The sequence below is a fragment of the Vanellus vanellus genome (genome assembly GCF_965231255.1).
Source record: "Vanellus vanellus genome assembly, chromosome: 6".
NCBI classification, from domain to species: domain Eukaryota; kingdom Metazoa; phylum Chordata; class Aves; order Charadriiformes; family Charadriidae; genus Vanellus; species Vanellus vanellus.
The window spans coordinates 3,304,458-3,318,621 of record NC_138911.1 but is presented as its reverse complement, the minus strand read 5'-3'; the positions used below and the strand labels follow the sequence as shown (position 1 = coordinate 3,318,621).

General features: G+C 42.6%; 1 protein-coding gene across 1 annotated transcript in view; it reads left to right on the top strand.

The window, feature by feature from the left end:
* ANO1 (anoctamin 1) overlaps nt 1-14,164 on the top strand; it is an 83,726-nt gene that overhangs the window by 46,791 nt on the left and 22,771 nt on the right. Inside the window, exons 7-12 of the mRNA XM_082484815.1 lie at nt 447-498; nt 3,985-4,040; nt 5,574-5,615; nt 9,056-9,120; nt 10,067-10,201; nt 11,405-11,565. Coding sequence (XP_082340941.1) covers nt 447-498; nt 3,985-4,040; nt 5,574-5,615; nt 9,056-9,120; nt 10,067-10,201; nt 11,405-11,565 — 511 coding nt within the window. The remainder of the gene's footprint in view (nt 1-446; nt 499-3,984; nt 4,041-5,573; nt 5,616-9,055; nt 9,121-10,066; nt 10,202-11,404; nt 11,566-14,164) is intronic.

Below are 14,164 nucleotides of genomic sequence, written 5' to 3'. Positions count from 1 at the left end.
ACGGCTGCGTGCTGCCTGCACGTTATGAGCCCAAAGCCCTGCTGAAGTCCTTGGGTTGAAGCCAGCTTGCGCCATCGGAGGTGAGGGAAGAGCTGGCCCAGCACACTGCCTGGTCCAGGTAGAAGAGGACTTCTGATCTTTGATCGATGTCTAACATGAGCAAAAATAACATTTCTGTTGTGCGTGTAGTTAAATGTAACCCTTTTTCCTCCCGATCAATTATCTTGGTACCTGGCTATTTAGTTAAGCCTTTCTCTATTGTACGCATAACTCGGCGTGGAAATCTCTAAGCCCTGCTCTCCTGAATACCATGACTTTTATTAAAGAACAATGACTTCATCGACATCTTGGTTTTGCCAATATTTGAGCTGTACACAAAAAAGACTGTGCTTTTCACTGGCAGTATCTGAAGTAACCCTTTCCTTTCTTTTATTTTACTTCTCTAGGTTTATGAAATATTGAAAAGAACGACATGTACCAAAGCAAAATATAGCATGGGTAAGGAACTTTATTTAGCTTTAAGATCGATATCGTTTTCAGGTATTGAAAATAATTGCAAGTTGTTGGCTACAGCGTTTAGGTTTTTCCCCTGCTCTCTAATTTGATGTATGTGGATATAATTGTTTTATGTGGAAATTTAATTTAATTAATGTAGCTGTTTGGAATTTTTTCAAATGTGAATTTATAGACTCGACTCTAAATTAAATGGTAAGTGAGCATATAGTCCTTGCAGATATTAGTTAGGTCCTTTGCAGCAGGACTGGATGTGATATAAACCAGTGGGTAGTACGTGCCCTGCGTTGGTTCAGTTTTACGCTCACTGAAGTGGATGAGGGTATCACCATGAATTCCAATAACTGCAGTGAAAGTCTATGGCTTGGCCCTTTCCTTTTTAAGTAGTAACTTCACATTTTTATGGTGGGATGACTTTTCAATGACTTGAGTGAAATGATCTTAACTGATGACTGCCCGAAACACTGTCCGAAGTGGAACTGAGATTAACCCGGTGGAATGGCCAAGGACTAAAGCACACACTGAGAGCTGGCCCCTCTCTTAGCCCTCAAAACAGCCATTGCAAGTCACTGGGTGTGAAGTTTGTACTGCCACGGACAGTAGTTTTGGGCACAAGCCTTAGCGCTTGTGCTCTAGGAACTAAATTCATAATACAGGTAAACATAACTTGCAAATCAGGTCACCTTAAAGACTTATTGACAGCTTTTCCTGTTCAGCTGTTACATAGTGTATTTTACACGTATCATGATATATAGGTATATACTTGATTGTGGGACCAAAGTTAACAAATAGTTAATGGTAAACCAAATTATATACGGCAGAAGGCTAAATTCCCTCATATCCAGGCTTCTTAACAGATAACCAATAGAAACAAATACGTGTGGGAAAAGTGCATGAACATAGGAGAAAATGTTTGATAATTGTTGGAATCTGTTATAGCATTTATTTGCCTACAAGCAGTTAAATAAAACAATGGGAACTTGAATTACAGGTAGTTCTGTTCAATATTGACCCATCAGCTGCTTAGAAATACATCAAATAATAGAAGAATAATTATGCCAGCAATGATTTCCATGCTTTGACTTTTGTGTTGAAGTAACAACATACAATGTGCAATTGTTGAGTCCTTATATACACTAAATTTTGGTGTTCAGCCAGTATTAACAGAAGCACTGTTTCCCTGTAGCATGGGAAATCCAAATTAATCTTGACTTTCAGGACCCTTTTCGAGTCTGGCGCTGGATCATTTTCATTGGAAATTACGTATTTGCACTCTTGAAAGTGGAAGGTCATACAGCTCAGTTTGAATTCTTGCCTTGGAGTTGATTACTCGATTTATTTTTTTTCTTTCCTTTTTTTTGGGGGGGAGAGGAGTCCAGGAACACATTAGAGATTAGTTGAATAGGGCAGAGGCTAAAGGAAAGCGTTGGGATTCCTGGATCGTTCTTCTACCTGAGCCTGGCAAGGTCACACAGTATACCTAATAACAATGTCATTAGGGCAGCCTGTCCACGGGTATGCTCAGCGTAACTCAATCGGGTCCTTTGTGTTCCAGCGCCGGAATGCTGGGTTACAACCCAGCAAAGGTTGCAAACAGATTTAAGCAAACACAGATAATGCTGCAACATTTCTGCCCAGCAGGAAAAAGGTGGCCGCCCAGTGAACACTGCAGTCTTTGTTATTTATTTTTCAAATTTGTGAAAATAGGAATCTGTCTTCATTGTTAAATAGTGATAAGTAGAAGGGTGCTATATAGCTCTTCGGTTGGTCGAACAGCCCTAGAAAAATAATTTATCTGCTCACCAGTTGTTTCTGCCAGAAGCATGAAAACATTTGCAGACAATTCATAGTACTGTATAATCTTAAATTGGACTTTGAAAATGAATGTTACTGCAGGATACTGAGCACTCTTGGAGCAGTTCCTCCAGCAAGTGATTAGTATCTTGAAAATGTTAATAAACTTGAAAAAATCTCATTTCAATGTCTTGGTGAACCTGGAGTGAGCTGTTTCCTGGTTCATCATCGCTGTTCCTTCAAATCCAGTCCCACACACACTCTTTTCTTAGCAATGAACTGATGGGCAGCACGGAGCATGCTGTAGCACATAATTTTTCTTTTCTTTTTCTAAGTCCTTTTAAATTCTCAAGGATGCAAGTGACCAGATTCTTTTTTTTTTTTATCGGCATTAACCAGCTTAGCCTTGCACAAAGACAAGTACTTGACTTAGCTCTGATTCAGCACCCAAGACTCATTCATTGAATCCCCAAATGTATCTTCATGGCTAACCCAACACCTTCAGACACGGGTAATGCTCCATAATTGGAAGTAGCTTTGTAAATGCCAGCAGCTGCAGCAAGAACATTCGAGAAGTAATGTGCTACAGCCCTCAAAGGTCCGGGTCCAGTTGAGTTACCTTTGGGAATGGTCCAGCGAGCTGCAGTGTTGAAGAACCCCTCGCTTTTGTGCTCCTCCAAACTTACATGTTGACTCCTCCCCACCCCCACTTTGCCTCCCATACTCTGGCCCCAAGTTAAGAGGAGATGGCCTCAAGTTACACCAGGGGAGGTTTAGGTGGGATATTAGGAAAAATTTCTTCACCGAAAGGGTTATCAAACATTGGAACAGGCTGCCCAGGGAAGCAGTGGAATTGCCATCCCTGGAGGTATTTAAAGGACAGGTGGACGTGGTGCTGAAGGACATGGGTTAGTGGTGGATTTGGCAGTGTTAGGTTGATGGTTGGACTCGATCTTAAAGGTCCCTTCCAACCGAGACAATTCTATGATTCTATGACACCACACCTGGGAAGGCAGGAGTCCTCAAAGTCCCTTATGCCACATACATTTTATAGATCAAGCATTAATTGCTTTCAGCCTCATGCATGTCACTAATAAACGGATGTGTAAACAGGGAAAGGAGAGGGAAGAAAGAAGGAAACTACCCTTTTAAATAAAAGACGAAAATGTGGTAAATATGGTAAGTATTACGCCAAGGTCTTTGCAAAGGCTTTCCCTACAATTTCTCTAATCAATCTGAAATCTGAATTCAAAACTTTGTGTGGATGATGTGTGCGTATGCGTGTTCCCGTATGCCATCAATTCCAGCCATATTCTTTTTGTGATCGAGCCTTCTGCTGCACACTTTCAAATCTGCAGGCTTGCCCTTAAATCAAACTGACTTTTCAGAAGATGTAATTTATTTTAATGACTAATTTCAAGTCATTGGCTTCTAATTCTTGATTCTCAAATATATATGACTTCCTCTTGCTCTCTGCAGTTTTCCATTTCATAAAATGAGTCATGTTTAATAACCTATATGATTAAAAATGAAACTACATGGAAAGGAATGAGATGGCAGAAAAATCATTATCTGACCAAATGACTGTTATTTTGAGGGAAATCTCCAGGAAGGATGATAAAGTGAGACTGTCTAACCTCAAAATTGTAAATAACTATTATGTCTTTATTTTTTAAGGGATCACCAGTCTGCTCGCCAATGGAGTTTACAGTGCTGCATATCCTTTGCATGACGTAAGTGATCTTGCGATGTATTTTACATGTCTGCTATTTGACACCAAGAAATCCGTAATGTGTTACTTATAATGGCATCATCCCGAACATGAGTGTTTTGGATCCTGACTTCCTGCTCACTTGTATCATGACTGCTGTAACTTCTGCAGGTTGTTTCCATCACTCTGCTCGCTTTTAATGAATTCCCCACCTCTCTTCTGCCTTTGGTGATCATAAGCAACGTTTGAACGTAACATTAGAAGAGTTGTTTTGGTGGTTTAGCAAACGAAATGCTGACCTTCTGCTCCCGAGGTCCCTAGCATCAGTTCTAGGGAACATATTTATTCCTGGAGCACCAAGTGGTTGGTTCCCCCAACCGCATCTCCCCAGCATCCCCCTTGCAAGCGCGGAGATGTCAGTGGCTGTGTCCATGCAATTGGTTGCCACTGGAGGAAAAAACATAAGTGAGAATTTGAATTGATGTATTTCTTGGGACTGGATGTGACTGCAGACCTTCTTACTGATGAAATCTGCTTTTGAGCAGTTTAGTAAGATGTCAGTGTGTGTTCAACTACAGTGTTCATTGAGAGGATTAGAGAGAGGTGGGGAATTTTGATGGCACTCATACCCGAGCTGGGGATCCCCATCCTGCCAGAGGTGCACAGCAGTTGGATGCTGATGACATTTTTACTTAGAGTTTCAAGGTACGACTAGAACTGACAAACACACGCTCTTAGCTAGACCCTTCCAGACAGGCTTGACAGCCGTCAAGGTGACGTTGCAGTCGTGCAGCTCGTGATGTTCTGGCTGTGTGAGCATACAAGGGCTGTCGAGCCTGGTGCCGGTTTTCCGGCGTGGGACATGAAGATGAGGTGTGTCTTCCTAGTTTTCTGCTCCCCTCACTCGCACTGGTTTTACACGGGACCACGAATGTTTTATCTCGGTGTAACAGAGACCAGAACAGCCTCTCTATCTGCCTGATGTTTATCATAAATGTCAGGCACTCTTAAATTACAGCAATATCGCTTAGAAATTCAGAAAGGTTAAATAAACTCCTCTGCGTGTCCTTGTCTCACGTCTTTGGACAGCTACTGATAGTCTTGTATAAAGTTATTTATTGTCTTAGTTTACTCCTTTATCGTATTTAAAAATAGCTCCAAATTAAAACCTCAAATCTAATCAGCCCTGAGTGTTTGGAGAGTCTGGATAGGGATCGGCTCTCTCAGCTGGTCTCTTCTCTTTCAAGTGGACTGAACTGAACCCCAAATACCATGGCAATACCGCATCCTTTCCCTTGACATTTTTAGGCCACCTTTATCACTTATTCATTCCTTTTTCCCCGGTGACAGACATTATTACTCTTTCTTAATGTGCCTGACGACAGAAGACAAAGTGTGCTGTGACAAATGAACTCCTAAAATACAGCATTATTTTACAGATTGCTTTTTCTGGTTTTGATGCATTAAGTGAGTGGGATACATGGGTATGCAAAATGCATAGCAGCTCTGGGCGCGACTCACCGAATGACGCAGATTTTCTTCTTCTTTTTTAAAGGGTGACTATGAAGGTGAAAACATTGAACCTAATGACAGAAAAGTAAGTTGATATAAGGGGGGGTTAACATATTCGGAAGAGTCACCTGTTGGAATCTGGACGTTTGCCAAGATTTCACAGAAAATACCGCAAAAAGGCACTAAATGCCAAGCAGTAGAAGTACAGAAGTACGTTCCCGTGCTTAAATTTGCCCAAATATGGAAGGCAGTGTGGCTATGTATAGATTACCAAGCTTGATAAGGATACATTTCTGGCCATGTTGGTAAGAGTATTGACAGCATTCACGTATAACTCCTCCTAAAGCTCAGCTGGTGTAAATTCAGGCCAGCTCTGATGAACATACGCTCAGTTCGTATTCTGGTATCCGTATCTGACATAAATCCTGCTTCGCTCGACGGCGAGCTACGGTCTCAGCGCTGCAACCTCTGCTGAATTAATGTGCTGCTGATCTGGAGTGTGAGGACCAGAATTGGGGTGGGGTGGGGGGAGAGAGGCTGCTGAAAATTCAAGCCTAGAAGTTATTGGGAAAGATAAAGATTGAATATTTATCAGAAATTAGACATTCTCAGCAAAGCTTTAATGTGCGCTCTTCAGCCAGAGACTGCCCTGGGGATGCATCGCATCGCTTTTCACGGAACTCTGTGGTTTAAATTGTGGTTTTACGGCCTGTATGCTGAACCTTCATTGTAGTAAAGTGGGTACGAATTATCCTAAGGAAACACTTTTCATAAGAAAAAGTGTATTATTCACCCTTTGCAGAAATGTCGATTTCTTAAATTCAGAGCGCATTTACTACATACTCCCGATCACACTTCTCTACAGAAGATAGGCTGCTTCTCCATGTATCAGACAAAAACTGAAGCAGAGAGGTTATGACCGGTCCTCTCAGGAGGAGCTACTAAATTTGGGTGCTGTATATGTTGGGCTTTCAGACTTGGAACTTTGCCTTTCTGGTTTGTTTCGTGGACACGTCTCCAAAGAGGCGCTGTGGACCAGCGTTGGCTCAGGTTGTAGAAGCAGCAGATCTAAAGCCCTCCAAGTCGGTCATGTAAAAATAGGTACCCAAAGGGAAAGGTCTGGTGGGCCTAGGTGGGAACGCCTCATCAAAAGAAGGGGACTGTTATTTCTCCCCCTGTATTGATTCATGTTAAAAATACCACATACCTGTCATTTCATTATTAAGCAACACATTGCTCAACCAAAAATAGGATGAAAGTCCATGTTTTCTCAAAGCGTCTGGATTATCATCTTTATTACTAACTTTTCAAACCTCACAAGTTCACTCATTTCACAAGTTCACTGTGTGTTAGGAAATGTTTACGTTGGCTTTTGACTTCCAGTTCCCTCAAATAATCTTTTGGTGTGTTTTGGAATGTCTCTTCTGCTTTCTTGACGCTTTCTTTAATCTAATCCAGCACTAGGCCAGGCTCCTGCCTTTTTTTAACAACAAAATTAGAGATTTGAGGCATAGAAATGAAGTAAATATTTAGGACTAGTGCGCTGATCTCCTCTAATCATGTCTTTGAAGCCGTGCTTTGAATATCAGGCTGATAAATGTCAGGGTAAATGAGATAATTCATTTGTACTTTTAACTGCAAATTCGGTTTGAAGTGCTGTACAAAACCGAAACATGGCACTGATCTCCTTAGCTTAGTATTTTCCTGATATGCCTCACTAGCTTAGATCACAGAAGAGGAATTTAATTTCCAGCACAAACTTAGCTTGTAAAAATGAAGTAAAAAATAATAAAAGGAAGGGTCTTAGTGCACGTGGCTGTTGAGGTGTCCTGAGTCGTTAATTGTTTCCCAAACATAGGCAGCTGGCCTTAAACTTTTGGAAACGTGGTTGGAAGAAACCTAAAGCCGAATGAAAATAATGTTTGCAAGAATGTTGCTGTTTAATAAAGGCCTGCCTTTAGGTTTCCATTTCCACTCTTACTATTGTAAGGAAACTAATAAAGATTAACGATTTCGGGTTGCAGAGGGGAAAATCTACAGTCCACTTCAGTTTTTGATGTTGTATTTCTGTAAAAGTAAAGAAGTTGTATTTTTTTTTTTGAATGACGCAAACCATTTGCATGAGTAGTACGGCAGTTCAGCTTGGAAAGTTTGTGTTAATGATTTGGCAAGAGAATTGCGAAGCTGCTCTAGAAAGGCTGTTCGCTGTATGACTTCTCTGTGATAAAATGTGAGAAGCAGGAACGGGTACGGGCAGCAGCGGGACTGCCCGACTGCCCGCCCTTTGCTGCATTTCGCTGGAGAAATGTAGGAGGCTGACATATGTCAAGTTTCTCATGATAAAACAGCCTACAGATTTAAGCAATAACATCCTGTTTGGTCCGTGTTTCTATGAACAAGATTAATAACGTTGCCCTCCCTGTGCTGATAACTGGTTTAGGTCCTGGTTCCCCATTTCTTCCTCAGCTGAGCTGGTTGTGCAGCCCTCGCCCACCGACGGAGGTTTGTGTAACCCAGCCCTGAAATTTCCTGCTTTTTTCTTTTTTACTCAATGTTCGATAAAAAGAAATACTTTGGTAATGATCAGTTACATTTGTGGCAAAAGGAAAAAGATTATGTTGTTGCCAGATAAATTAATGAAAACAGAAGCGACCATCAAAGCATCTCCTTGAAATATCAGTAGTTGGTCCAGGAACATCCTGCTACCAAGTTCGTGTCACTGGGTTGAAGCGGGGAGAGAAGCAGAAAAGGGAGACCTGACCTCACAAGCAGAGGCAAAGCTTCTCTTCCCCTTGTCCCACAGAGGAGGTGACGGCTGGGTGGCCAGCGAGCACAGTTCTTCTCCAGTAGTTTTGGTACGCACACTGATTCCTCGTTCACTCTGTTGGCTGAAGTGAATTAAGAAAAAAATCAGATCTGAGAAGCGCTATTTGTGTATTTGACAAAGGATCAGTTGAAGGTCTCAAAGGAACCTATTTTTGCGAGAGATTCAATTTTATAAATCGCTAATGGGGATCATTGTTTTCCTTGGCCTGTGTCCTAACCAAAAGGATGAGTGGAAATTCAGTTTAAAGCTGAAAAACTCTTAAATGCAGCCTTCAAGGCACCTTTGCACTGCTCCTTCTGATGGATCCTAAATATTAGTATAGTGAAAACAAACCAGTTTATTCTAGTTTTTTCTGTCTTGTAACTCGGAGCATATTCATCTTTCACATCCATTCTGCTGCACACCTCCTGCGGATCATAAAATCAGGAGTACTTTACCCTGCTATAGTGATCCATCAGTCCTGTTGCTGAAGAGCCTTTTAATGTATTAGAATTCATCACTGTTTTATAGCATTGCCAAATCATCAAATTTGGTTTTAATGCTTAATGCAGACTGCGCGTTATTGACAGATTATGGGTTGAAACCACAAAGCAGTGAGACCAGATCCACAGCGTGAGCTCTGTGCTTTGCTGGGACCAAAGGAGAAAACGTTTGTGTACATGGTGCTTTAGCTGTTGCCTTGCCTTCCTGTTTTACAGCTCCTGTGTGAGGAGTGGGCGAGCTACGGGGTCTTCTACAAATATCAGCCAATTGACCTGGTGAGGTGAGAGTTCAGCCCTTAATGTCACGTTTCCACGGGGCAGCGCTGAAGCTGTGCACAGCGATGACAGAGTTGGGGTTGTTCATCCTGGAGAAGAGAAGGGAGACCTTAGAGCCCCTTCCAGTCCCTAAAGGGGCTCCAGGAAAGCTGGGGAGGAACTCTTGATCAGGGAGTGGAGCGATAGGACAAGGGGGAACAGTTCTAAACTGAAAGGGGGGAGATTTAGATTAGATATCAGGAAGAAATTCTTTACTCTGAGGGTGGTGAGACACTGGAACAGGTTGCCCAGGGAAGTCATGGAGGCCCCATCCCTGGAGGTGTTCAAGGCCAGGCTGGATAGGGCTGTGAGCAACCTGGGCTGGTGGGAGGTGTCCCTGCCCATGGCAGAGGTGTTGGACTAGATGATCTTTAAGGTCCCTTCCAACCCAAACCATTCTATGATGCTCGTGCCCGTGTCCCTGTGCAGATGCTGCCCTTGGTGCCACCCTGGGGGGACTCTGGAGAATGGGAAGTTCACTGGGGGAAAAAGAGTTTTCTCTGGATTTAGAAACGCACTGATGTATCCCACCTAATGTGGAAGCTTGCAGGGAACATATTTTTAATAAATTTTGTTAGGTTGTGGTGAGAGCTGAGGCTCTTCGAAGAAAATTAGGTGCTTTTTAAAGAGGATTCGCTCACAGAAATCCAAAGATACCAATTTACACAGCAGAAACATGGGGCGGGGGGGGATGACTAGTTGGATTGATTTGCTTTCATGGTGCCTGTATCTCTGGATTAACTCCAAACATCATGAGAAAGAGAGTCCTCTGAGAAGAAAAAAATTCCCACAGGTCATCAGATCTTACTTTCTCCACGCTTAATCCAGCTGCGATTCGTAATTTTAGCCCTGTAATATTTTAAGAAATAGGAAACATTTCTCTATCTCATTTCTTTTTTTAATGTATTTCAGAAAATATTTTGGAGAGAAGATTGGACTATATTTTGCCTGGCTGGGAGTTTATACACAAATGCTCATTCCAGCGTCAATTGTAGGGATTATTGTTTTCCTATATGGCTGTGCAACTGTGGATGAGAATATACCAAGGTAAAATAAATAACGAAATAGATTCTTTTATTGGAGACTACTAGAAACTCGAAGTTACCTTTCTCTAGAAATGTTTTGTCACTAGTATCTAGGGCGAGCACAGCTGAAACTGTGGCTCACACGGATGGGGGAGCTTGCAGTCCCACCAGTTGCCGCTTCCAGTAAGCGATGGAGCACTACCAAGGGCTGCGAGTGGGCAGCAGAACTGCAGCACATTTTTAGATCGTTAGCATTTATTGTTAATCTTACTTGTGGAGTTTGCATTGATGTACTAAAAATAATTCTTGGCCAGTTGCTCAGGTGTTTGTGGTTTGTTTTTTTTTTTTTTTTTTTTCCCTAGATCACATCATTATGTTGAAACAAACCAACAAAATACTGCTAATGATAGGGTGCTGTGCTTTGCATCATAAAACGCTGAGGAAGGCATTGCGTGACATAAAGATGAATCGAGAATACATATGCCTAAAATAAGCAATTGTGGTTAGATTAACAAAATCTTGATGTCCTACTATTTTTATTTTTTTAATAAGTTTTGTATTATAATATTTGTAAAGCCCTATGATTTTACATTATTTACCCTGCATGCATCATTAGCTGTAGATGGGAATTACATTGTTTGGACAAGCAGCATGAGCACTGAGTAACAAAGCAGATAATGGGTACCGAAAAATAGATATATTTTCTTTGTTCCTTAAGATTGCTTTGCACTGCTTCCAACAGTTGAAGAAAGTCAAAGGGAATGTCACTATTGCAATTTCACAGATGAAGTGCAGAGAAGTTAAATTTGTTGAACTCCATTTTCTTGATACTCAGCACTTCCCTCGTGCCTTATCTATTGCTGTAGTTAGTATTTCAAAACAAGAATGATTTTTAATTGTGGGTTGTGTTTTTTTGTTTTTTTTTTTTTTTTACTTTAAGAACTTGCAGTAAAAAGCATGCAGCATTAGGCCTCTCATAATGCTCTCTCTTATCACCTGGAATAGAAGTAGGGCTGGGGATGGAGGGAGACAGCAGCCCCTCCAATGGTGTAGGTTACGGACAGAGCTGCTTGCAGGGGCCAGAGCTGGGAAGCACTGCGGGGGTAGTATCTCATGGTCCTACAGACCAGAAGCAGATGCTGTGCAGAGGAGAAAAGATCATCGGAGCACAGAAGATGGAGCCATACTGACCATGCTTTTTCCATATCTTGTTGCTTCACTGCAGTATGGAAATGTGCGACCAGAGAAACAATATCACCATGTGTCCCTTATGTGACAGAACGTGCAGCTACTGGAAGATGAGCTCCGCTTGTGCGACTGCTCGTGCAAGTCATCTGTTCGATAACCCTGCAACTGTCTTTTTCTCAGTCTTCATGGCTCTCTGGGGTAAGAAGATGGAAGATGCATGCTTTCATGTTAAGTTTTTAATTATTTAAAATACAACAGGAAGAAACAGAAAAGATAAATCAGTGTATCTATACTCAGGCAGTTAATTATATAAAGAACTTCTTTTTTTTTTTTTTTTTTTTTTTTTGCTTTCCCATGAAACTGTCACCCCCAAATTTATATTCTGGACTGAAGGCTAAAATTCAAAAAGTTGCTCAAGATGAATATCAAATGAAATTGTTAAGCATCTGTCATAAAATTGCTGCATGGTATGTCAAAATTTCATTAATGGGATTGCACAGCTTACCAAAAAAAAAAAAAAAATCTATTTGCAGAGCCAGCTTCCACTTTAGAACATTACAGAAGAAATGTATTAATGTACTCTGGGGTTGAGGGGAGGACTCCGCAGGGAAGTGTAATGGCCTTTAGCGTCTCAGGACAAACCAAGATTGATTCTTGAGTGTGCTCCGAGATGCAATTAAGTTTATCAGCAAGCAGACATCATGTGTGTAGACCATGAAGCGGGAGTGGTGGGAGCGGTGGCATTATAGGTATTTTTTTCTGATGCTGACTGCTCTTGTACTTTGAGCACATCATTTAACCTTTCTTGGCACGTCTGTAGAACTTGGTTAAAAATATTAACGCTGTCAGGAAATCTTTGTGAGAGTGTCTTCAGGAATGGTTATAGAGGGCTTTTCTCCTCCCTGCTGGAGGAGGGATGGGGACCTCCTTGCTCGGGCACCCCAGCACCAGGCACGGGCGCTGGAGGAGAGGAGCCTCCTGTCGTCCCTGCTGCGGGCCAGGAGGGCTTGTTAAGATAAATGGGTTCAAAACCCATGCTTATACCTGGGACCCCAATACAGGAAGGCTACAGAGAATAGGGAAATGTGCATTATTCCCCCCAGCTTTGAAGTTCGAAAGCCACATACTCCCAACGTCAGTGAGAGCAGCACAAAATCATAGAATCATAGGGTTGGAAGGGACCTCTGGAGATCATCTAGTCCAACACCCTTGCCAGAGCAGGGACACCTTAGAGCAGGTTGCACAGGAATGCGTCCAGGCAGGTTTTGAATGTCTCCAAAGATGGAGACTCCACCACCTCCCTGGGCAGCCTGTTCCAGTGCTCTACCACCCTCAAGGTAAAGAAGTTCCTCCTCATGTTTAGGTGGAACTTCCTATACTCAAGTTTGTGCCCGTTACCTCTTGTCCTGTCACTGGGCACCACCGAAAAGAGTCTGGCCCCATCCTCTTGGCACCCACCCTTTAAGTATTTATAAGCATGGATCAGGTCCCCCCTCAACCGTCTTTTTTCCAGACTAAAGAGACCAAATTCCCTCAGTCTTTCTTCATAAGAGAGGTGTTCCAGTCCCCTAATCATCTTGGTAGCCCTGTGCTGCACCCTCTCTGGCAGTTCCCTGTCCTTCTTGAGCTGGGGAGCCCAGAACTGGACACAGTATTCCAGGTGCGGCCTCACCAAAGCAGAGTAGAGGGGGAAGATGACCTCCCTTGACCTGCTGGCCTCATTCTTCTTGATGCCCCCCAGGATGCCATTGGCCTTCTTGGCCACAAGGGCACATTGCTGGCTCATGGTCATCCTGTTGTCCACCAGGACTCCCAGGTCTCTGGGAGAGAACATCAAAAAAATGATGTTTGCCTCTCCTGTATGCCTTGTTGCGAGTTAGCAAATAACCTGTTTGGGATTATATTTAATCCGAAAACCATAGCATTTGCATTTGTTCTAGTACATAGGGAAGCATTTTTACAGTACCATTCATCTGAACTGATTTTAGTACAATTCAGCATAATTCAATTTAGGACAGTGCCTTTTCGACTAAGGTCTCCATTTGAGATGACTATGTTTTAGATGCAGTGCTCATTATCAAGTACCGTAAGGATGTATCAAGGACAAGGATGGTCCCGCAGAGGGATTTTGGGAACAGTGAGGAGTCGGGAGCGCTGCAGGTTCCGAAGGAAAGCTGGGAAGTGTGGGGATGTTGAAGGTTGAAGAGCATCCTTAGCATAGCAAGAAAATTAGCCCAAGTTCAGCGGTATTGTTGTGAGCAACCATTTGGCCAGGCTTTCTCTGTATGGTGGTGGTATTGGAGAACTCCACTCACACAAGCGTTAAAACAGCTGTAGCACCGAACTCAGCCCCGGTCAGAAGTTCAGCATTAAACATGGACCGTGGCCCAGTGCTGTTTGGTATCAAATGGCATTAAAAACGTCAGCGAATCCAGATAAGATCATCTGGACGGTAACCTTTTGGAATTTTTAAGCTCCACTTATGCTTACGGGCCCAGATGAAATATGAAATTGCAGGTACACTTGGCAGAGCGGCGGTGCATCGCTACCTGGCACGTTCCCCAAAGGCTTTGGAAATGAGCTGGCTGTGTTTCAGACACAGTCTTTTCATTTTGCGTTGTTGTAAGTCAGTGCCATGGAAGAATTTCTAGTAGCACTGATAAATGACGTCTCGTTCATTTTCTTTATTTCTTGCTGTACATGGAAGCTGCAGACCCTGGCACAAGAACAGCCGGTGGCGGGGAGAGGGGAGGCAGTTCCAGGACAGTGACACAGACCCTCTTACGATACAGCTGTG